Here is a 9,675-nt window from a genome sequence, read left to right on the forward strand (position 1 = left end):
GGAAGCAGGATAACATCGAGAAAATTGCAATAATTGAGATAAACAAAGTGTATGATTTGTTGAACTGGAATACTGATGACATTTTGTATAAATTTCCACTCAACTCACAATAAAACGTTTTGTTTTTTTTAATTGGGGTAATTTAAAATGAGGCCAGAAGAGTATTTTAATCAATTTTGAGAAGGCAGAAAACTTTGTTATCACTACTCTTTCTCTCAAAATAGCAAGGTTGTATATAAGTATTTTTTTAATCTAAGTTTTCTGGTTTAGTTGTGATCTAAGTTTTTGCTGTTATGAGGTACCCTTGAGTTTTCCCACTCTCAGTAACCCTATGCACAACAGAACAAAACATTGCCAGTCTTATGCCATCCTCACAACTCCTTCTGTCTATTTTGAAGCCAATGTTTCAATCCATCTCCTTGAGGGCCTTCCTGTATTTCACTGAACTTCTATTTTGCTAAGCATGATGTCCATCAGGAATTGGTCCCTCTGGATAGCCTGTCCAATGTAAATGAAAAGAAATCTTGTTGTCATCCTTGCTACTAAGGATAATTCTGGCTATACTTCCTAAAAGTCATTGTTCATTCTTCTGGCAGTCCATGGTATAGTCAATATTCTTTAACACCATAATTCAAATGTATCAACTCTTCTTTTTTCTTCCTATTCATTGTCCAATTTTCTCATGGATAAGAGGTAATTGATAATGCCATGGCTTGAGTCAGGCCACCTTAGTCCTCAAAGTGACATCTTTGCTTTTTAACTCTTTTGAAAAATCTTTTGCAACAGATTTGCACAGTGCAATGCATCTTTACTGTTGCTTCCATGGGTACTGATTGTTGTTGCTGTTAGGTGCCATCCAGTTGGTACTGACTCATAGCAATACTATGCACAACAGAATGAAACATGCTCAATCTTGGGCCAACCTCCCAATCGTTGCTACATTTGAGCACACTGATGTTGCCACAGTACCAACCCATCTCGCTGGGGGTCTTCCTCTTTTTCTCAACCTCTCCACTTTATCAAACATGATATCCTTCTCCATTTACTGGTCTCTCCTGACAATATGTCCAAAGTATGAAAGATGAAGTCTGGACATCCTGGTTTCAAAGGAGCACTCTGGCTGTACTTTTTCCAACACAGATCTGTTTGTTCTTTCGGCAGTCCATGGTAATTTAAATATTCTCCACCAACATCATAACTCAAATGCATCAATTCTTCTATGCCTTCCTTATTCACTATCCAACTTTTGCATGCATATGAGATTACTGAAAATGCCATGGCTTGGGTCAGGTGCACCTTAATCCTCAAAGTGAAATCTTTGCTCTTCAACATGTTAATGAATTCTTGTGCAGTAAATTTGCCCAATGCTATATACCGTTTGTTTTCTTGACTGTTGTTTCCATGAATGCTGATGGTTGGTGTGAGCATAATGAAGTCATTGACAACCTGAATATTAATCTATTTATATGGATACTATTTATTGATCCAGTAGTGAGGAATTTTGTTTTATTTATATTGAGTTGCAACCCATACTGAAGTCGATGGTCTTTGATCTTCATCAGTATTTTAAGTCCTTTTGGCTTTCAGCAAGCAAGGTTGTATTATCCACATAGCACAGGTTGTTAATGAGTCTTCGTCCAATCCTGATGTCACGTGTTCATTCATGTAATGCACTGATTGTGGATACAGCTAAAATGGAATTTTTTAGGGCTTCAATATTTTCTTCATTTATCATGATGTTTATTATTGACCCAATTGTGATGACTTTTCTTTATAATGAGGTGCAACTAAAGGTCATATAGTCTTTGATCTTCATTAATAAGTGCTTCAAGTCATCTTTACTTGAAGGCAGTGTCATCTGCGTATCAGAGGTTGTTAATGAATCTTCCTCCATTCTAATGCCATGGTCTTCTTCATATTCCAGATTGTCTAATTATTTGCTCAACATATAGATTTAATAAGTATGGTGGAAGGATACATTCTTGATATACACCTTTCCTGATTTGATCATTCAATATCCTCTTGTTATGTTTGAAAAACTGTTCCTTGGTCTATGTACAGAGTCCACAGGAGTATAGTTAAATGTTCTGTAATTCCATTTACAATGTTATCCATAATTTACTATGACCCACACAGTCTAATGCTTTTCCATAGTCGATAAAATCAGATAGACATCTTACTGCTATTCTCTGCTCTAAGTCAAGATCCCTATTTCATCAGCAATAAAATCTCTTATTACATGTTCACTTCTGAATCCAGCTTGAATTTCTGGCAGTTCTCTATAAATGTAATTCTGCAAAGCATTTTTTTTTCCCAGCACAATTTTATTTGCATGTGATATTGATAACACTGTCCTAATATTTGCACATTCTATTGGGTTATTTGCTTTGGACTGGGCACATATACAGTAGTTTTCTAAATTTCTTGGCATGGATAAGTGAATGCTACTATTTGTTGAAACACCATGACTGGTATTCTGTCAGTTTCTAGTGCTTCATTTTCTTAGGTTTCATAGACTTACCTTAATTTTCTTTACCCTCACTTTGAACTTGCATGTGAACAACTAGTGGTCTGGTCTGCCATTGGCCACTGGTCTTATGATTATTGATGATAAGAAGTTTCTCTAATGTCTATTTCCATAGTTTGTAGTCCTCTAGATACATATATATTCTGTCTGGTGAAGTCCTTGTTGTTGAAAAAAAGTATTTTCAATGAATAAGTCATTGTTGTAAAATTCTATTTGGTGTCATTTTTATTAACAAAATCACACTTTCCAACTATTGATCCTTCTTTTCTGTTTCTAACTTTCACATTCCAATCTCCAGTAGCTATCAATACATCTTGATTGCAAATTGATCATTTCCTGCTGCAAAAGTTGATATGAAATCTTCAGTTTCTTCATCTTTGGCAATAGTAACTGGTGTAAACTTGGATAATAGTCATATTAACTGGTCTTTCTTGTTGCTGTTGGTGTTAAGTGTTATCAAGTTGATTCTGACTTACAGTGACCCTGCATAGTTTCCAAGGAGCAGGTGGTGGCATTGAAACTGCTGACCTTGTGGTTTGCAGTCCAGTGCCAAACCAAATATCCTACTCGTAGGTATATGAATATTATTATGTTGTTGTTCCCACTGCGCTTCAGAATACATGCGGAAATGTTCTTTTGGATGATGAATGTAACCACTCTTCTGTCAGTTTGTCAGATTGTAGTGTGGTGACTTACGTGTTGCTGTGATGCTGGGAACTATGCTTCCAGGATTTCAAATGCCATCAGGGTCACCCACTATGAACAGGTTCCAGACTAAGACAGACTAAGAAGATGGAACTAAAGGTCTACTTCTGAAAAAAAACTGTCTTTTGAAAACCTCAAGAATAACAGGGAAATACTATATGATACAATGCCAGAAGATAATCCTCTCAGGTTGGAAGGCAGTCAGTATACCAGTAGGAAAGAGTTTTGCATCCTTAAAGTAGAGTGGACCTTAATAGCATGGATGGAATAAAGCTTTGGCAACATATATTTAGGGATGTAACAGGATTCAAAATGAAAGAAATAACTGCACACAACCATTAATGATCAGAACGTGGAATACACAAAGTATAGATCAAGAAAAATTAGAAGTTATCCAAAACGAATGGAAAGCATGACAATCAGTATCTTATATATTGTTGTTGTTAAGTGCTGTCGATTCAGTTCTGACTCATAGCAACCCTGTATAGGGTTTCCAAGTAGCAGCTGGTGAATTTGAACTGCCAACCCTGTGATTCAAACTGAACTTGCAGTCCAATGTTTATCCTACAGTGCCAACCAGAACTCCATCCTATGCATTAGTGAGCTGAAATGGACTGATATTAGACATTTCACTCTATAGCAGATAAAAATAATTTCCAAATGTAGCCTAAAAATGTGGGTCTCTTTCATTTAGTTTTATAAAGTGATACAAATGGTTTGCCCTGGACTACTAAGTGCGAACTCATTTAGATTACAACCAAGAAAACTCTATGTGTTCAATTCTACTCTGTAACACAGGCTACTATGATTTGAAATGGACTTGATGGCAACATAATTATTTTTCAGTTTTGGTAATTTTGTAATGTGAGGTAAACTTGAGCTCCTAAATTAAACCACAAATCAGAAAGTTACTTTCTTTAACTGTAACTTAACTACACAGAAACATACAAAGTAAACATGTACCTAATTTTACAATGCATGAATACAGACATTGTAGGCCTTCATACCATCACCAAGACGAGGGGTTATATAAGTTCTTATTCCTATCATTATCATTCTCACCTGCAAAGTCTCCGAATCAAATCCTCAGGTCGCCTTGTTATCTTTCTGGGAAAATCCATTTTTTCAATTCCTTTGAGAATTAAATTATACGTCATCATTTGGTCAATCCCAGAAAATGGTGGGCTAAGAAAAGTCCAAAACCGAGCATATTAGAACCAGAGTCCAAGGCACATTTAGAAATTATTCCTCTTTCCCTTTCTTAATTATTTTCTTTAGTTGTTTTATAACCAATTGCATATATGTGTGAAAATCATTCAGCTAATTTCATAGCACTTTACAGATCACACACACATATAATTTGTGAGGTGATGATACTCACTAAACAGAAAAATCAGGGAGTAGAAAGTGACAGGTATGCTTTTTTTTAAGACAGACTTGATAGACAAAGTCTCTCTGATAAGTTGACAATTAAGCAAAAGTATGAATGAAGAGAGGAAGTAAATGAACTAGTCAGTATCTGTGAGTAGAGCAACTACAAAGGCCATGAGTCAGGTGTATGCAAGGTGTGTGTGTTCCTGGAACAGAGAAGGGCAGTGTGGCTAGATGGAGTAAGTGAGTAGGCAACGAATGTAGGAGATGATGGTAGCATCCTCTAGATGGAATGAGCTATTGGAAGAATCTGGGAAAATATTTAGAGTCAAATGATCAACTGATAACAGCTAAGGTAAGTTGCTTCATGTTTTGCTTGCTTGTTTTTATCTTTGGAGAATGAACAGTGGTGGTAGTGTTTGTGGTCATGGTCCTGCATGGTTGGTGGTGGTGGGAAAGGAAAGCATGGTAGCTTGGACTAGGATAGTAATGGAGAAGGTGTTGAGATATGGTTGGATTCTAGATCTACTTAGATGGTAAACCAACAAGATTTGCTAATAGGTTTAAGAAAGAAAGGATTCAAGAATGATGCTAAAGTGCTTTAGTGTGGTTGCCTCTAAGAATTGAGTTGTCAGTTACTAAGAGGAAAAGGACTATGGTGGCAGGGAAAGCAAGTGTGGCAAGGGAAGTCAATAATTCTGTTTTGAGCCCGAAGTTATATTTATGAATCTGACATTTAGGGTATAGCTCAGGGCTTAGGTATGATGTTGAATAGTCATCAATCCGTATTTATGGCCATGGACTTGATGCCATCCAGACAGTGAGTAGACAGAAAAGAAGATTGAAATGGTCCAATGTTGAAAGGTCAGACAAATAAGAATGGTCAAGTAGTTGAGACAGAGCAGCAGCCATCATTAGGGGAAGAAAAGTGAGTTAAAAGGAGGTGCTAGGAGACAGGATGTTTGGGCCAAGTGGCAGCATCAATGGGCTCAAACGTGGCAACGATAGTGAGGTTGGCCCAGGATCGGGCAGTATTTTGTTCTGCTGTGCATAAGGTCGCTATGAGTCAGTACCATCTTGATGGCACCTAATAACAACAACAACAAAAGAGACAAGTAAAGAGAAAACTTTAAGGAAAGAGTTGCTGAAATGAATAAGATCACAGAGAATTGACCAATGGTCTGTGATAACATTTTAAAGCAGACACTGTACTTTAAAAAATATTGTATACTTTTCAATCTATTTAAGTTGCTATTGTTTTGAAAATCAAAGCCAACTTCTAGAAACTCGACTGCTGTATCTTGTTTATACTTGAGGCCTTTTGACACTGAGAATTAACACCCTTGGTTATTAAACATAAAACAAAGTCAATGTACCAACTTTTCAGCTACCTATATTTCACTTGTAAAAAAAAAAAAAAAAAAAAAAGAGGAAGGAAACAAAAACTATTACTATTTATGTTTTCAAATTCTTGAAATATTTAGTTATACTATAACATCAGAGTCCTGGTGTGGCACTGTGGATTAAAGCACTGGACTACAAGGTTAGTGTGAACGACAAGATCTGCTGTTCAAACTTACCAACCACTCCTAAGATACTATAGAGGATTGTTATGAGTTGGAACCAACTCAGCGGAGCTTAACGACAACATACTATAATATGGTATCTTTTTTCCCCTTTTTTCTGTTTTAATTTATCACCTGACTTTCTAGCATTCAAGGCACATTGAAAATAATTCATGCCCTTCTCTGAAAACCTTTACAAAAACAATTTCTCAACTGTTTTATTTATTCACTTGTTTTATCAAGGCCGTCTTAACAACTCCAGTATATTGTGTTGTTTTATTTTGGCTTTACCTAGCTTTTCCTCCCATTCTTTATTCCCTCACTAAATTATTTCTCTACATCTTGCAAACATTTTGGAGCCCTGGTGGTATAGTGGGTTGGACTGCTAACTGAATGGTCAATGGTTTCAATCTACCAGCAGCTCCATGGGAAAAAGACTAGATAGTCAGGTTCATTAAAGATTTACAGTTTCAGAAACCCTCTGGGGTTTTCTACTCTATAGAACGGGGTGAGATGTGGTGGGAATTGACTCAATAGCAGTGGGTTTGGTTTTGGATTTTCATAACCATTTATCCCAGCAGATGGAGACTGAGCTGTGCATCTTATTCTCTAGTTACTCATCCTAGTAACTATCCTGCATCTTTTAGAAATGCTGTTGACAATATTCCTAGGAATAAGGAAGCAAATACTTGAAATACAAATCCTTGAGTCCCAACACATTAGGCAACTTTTTTCTCTCAATGGCTCGAAGACTTCCTCTTTATTTCTTAGCAAACTCTTTACAGACAATACAAAATAGCCTCTCATATTTGCTTGATCAATACATGTTAATAAGAAAGTAGAATCCACAGGTACCCAAATATTAAAAACTGTAACTGTAATGCAAGCAATTCAAAAAAATGCTATGAAACACTAATTTTGTAGAGTATTATGGTGACTTGTATCCTCATCAATGGTATTTTTTTATGCCATTTCATATGTGACTCCTCCTTGAAAAGAAGAATAAGAATATTTGATAATAAAGCATTATTGCTGTTGTTGTTAAGTGCTGTTGAGTTGGTTCCGGCCCATAGAAACCCTGTATAGCACTTCTGAGGAGCAGCCGGTGAGCTTGAACTTCGCAGTCTAGCATATTAACCCACAGCACCATACCAGGACTCCAATAAAGCATTATAAGGACAATAAAATCAGTTAATGAAGAATTCAAGTGAAAAACCTGCATTACAAAAAGAACACTGATCTGCAGTCTTTGTACATGTATTTACACATTATATTAGAAATATGGAGTCCTGGTGTGGTGCTGTGGGTTAATGCACTGGATTGCAAAGTCACTTTAAACCACAAGGTCGGCAGTTCAAGCTCACCAGCTGCTCTTCGGAAACTCTACACAGGTTCATTATGGGTTGGAATGAACATGATGGCATTTGACAACAATAACAACATGTGTAATGGAAAGCACATCACATTTAGAATCTGAAGACCTGGGATCATATCCCTGATCTTAAATAAATAGCTCTCTGACTTGCTTTTCTATTCTATAAAACTTAAATAATAAAATGTTAATTAAAATTTAAATCATATAATAGTAAAAATCCCAGGCTTATCTTAGCACATATTTATTAAAATTAAATTAGCACATGCAAGTGCTTGAAACCTTAAAGTGTTTTACAAATGTAATATTACATAAAGTGTGTGTGTGTGTGTGTGTGTGTGTGTGTCTTTGTGTGTTATGTATGTGGGATCCTGAATTCATTAACACAGCCTTTTAATCTCTTTGGGAATGACAATTCAATTTTAACTGCTAAAACCCCTGCTGTGTCTTGTCTCTGTTCATTAGCACCTCTAGCAAGGAGTTGACAAGGGAATTAAAATTTATATCCAGCAATGCTGCTTTCTCTTAGAACTTCTGATTAATTATCTGTTGGGAAGATTGAAGAAGAACCTAGCTAAATTTAGTTTAATTGATTAAATATATTTAACTATGATTGCTATTTCCCCAATTATTTAAAAAAAAAAAAAGAAAGAAAGAAAGAAAAAAGAGGAGATAATACATAGCCAACAACATTAATTCCTTCTTTTTATGATTATAAAAACCATCATAAACTTAAAATGTTATTTAAAACACTGTTGTTGCTGTGTGCCATGAACAGGTTCAGACTCTTAGCAACCTTGTATAGGGTTTCTAAGAAGCAATTTATTATGAGTTTGAACCATCAGTCTGTGGTTAGCAGTCCAGTGTTTATCCTACAGTGCCACACCAGGATACCAGTGTTGTTGTTGTTAAGTGCTGTCAAGTCAATTCCGACCCATAGCTACCCTGTATAGGGTTTCCAAGGAGCAGCTGGTGAGCTTGAACCATGGACCTTGCAGCTCAAATGACTTTGCAGTCAGTCTGACACAGTAACCCACAGCGCCACACCAGGACTCCAGGATACCAGTACACCTGGCCATTTTAGGAAAACCATAACAATTCCATATTCCTTTTCTTTTACTTTGTTGGATCTTTCCTGCATGCTATCTATAAACTCAAAGCAGGTTGTATGTGAGTTAATGTGAAGAGGAAGACATCATGTTTATATAAAAAATATTTTTAAAAATATTAAATTACTAAAGTGTATTAATTTACCATTAGCAATTTTGTTTTTCATTTCTCTGAAGAAGTTGACACATGACGACACTTACTTGCCAGTGAGGAGCTCATACACAAGAATCCCCAAGGACCAAAAATCCACACTAAAGTCATGTCCTTTGTTGAGAATGACTTCAGGAGCGACATACTCTGGAGTCCCACAGAATGTCCATGTTTTTTGTCCAGATCCTATTTTCTTTGCGAACCCAAAGTCAACCTGTCAAAGAATGGCAAAGAAACAGTCAGAGACCATAAAATGCGTGCTCCTTTGTAAGTGTCCCTATGATTTCCAATCATCTTTCTATACTACACACACATTGTGTCTCTTATTTAATCTCCTGAAGAGTTAAGTGTACATCTACGTGCACTGAAAACATTCCAAACATACACCTCCACACCCACCACCTCTAGAGGACATGAGGAATAATTTAGCAAAGAGGAGTCATGACAGTACATTTGAAGCTGAAGACAAGAGAAACTAAAATACTTTTCAAATCAATGGTGGCATTTATTGGAAAGAAGAGAGGAGATAGTCATGGAACATTGTGCACTAAAAATTCCATCAACAAAGGAAAGACAATAGCAGAATTGGAAGTGTATTAAAAAGAATTGTTAATTGATTGCTTTATGTCCCTCCAAATGATATGTTCAAGGCCTCACCTGTTGCTACCTATGAATATGACCTTATTTGGAAATAATATTTTTGCATATTTTGCTGTTCTTAAGTGCTATTGAGTTGGTTCCAACTCATAGAGACCCTGTATAGGATTTTTGAGGAATAACTGGTGGGTTTGAACTGCCGACCTTAAGGATTGCAATCCAGTGCTGATCTTACAGCACCAGAGTAGGAGTCTTTGCATATTAAGTTGTTAAGTGCC

General features: G+C 36.3%; 1 protein-coding gene across 2 annotated transcripts in view; it reads right to left on the bottom strand.

The window, feature by feature from the left end:
* Positions 1 to 9,675, bottom strand: part of PRKG2 (protein kinase, cGMP-dependent, type II) — a 188,493-nt gene that overhangs the window by 14,685 nt on the left and 164,133 nt on the right. For both annotated transcript variants that reach the window (XM_006875069.1, XM_006875068.1), the window contains exons 15-16: positions 8,851 to 9,014; positions 4,295 to 4,417 (exon numbers count right to left, since the gene is read on the bottom strand). In XM_006875069.1, the coding sequence (XP_006875131.1) occupies positions 4,295 to 4,417; positions 8,851 to 9,014 (287 nt within the window). The remainder of the gene's footprint in view (positions 1 to 4,294; positions 4,418 to 8,850; positions 9,015 to 9,675) is intronic.

The sequence above is a fragment of the Chrysochloris asiatica genome, unplaced genomic scaffold, assembly GCF_000296735.1.
Source record: "Chrysochloris asiatica unplaced genomic scaffold, ChrAsi1.0 scaffold00311, whole genome shotgun sequence".
Lineage (NCBI taxonomy): Eukaryota > Metazoa > Chordata > Mammalia > Afrosoricida > Chrysochloridae > Chrysochloris > Chrysochloris asiatica.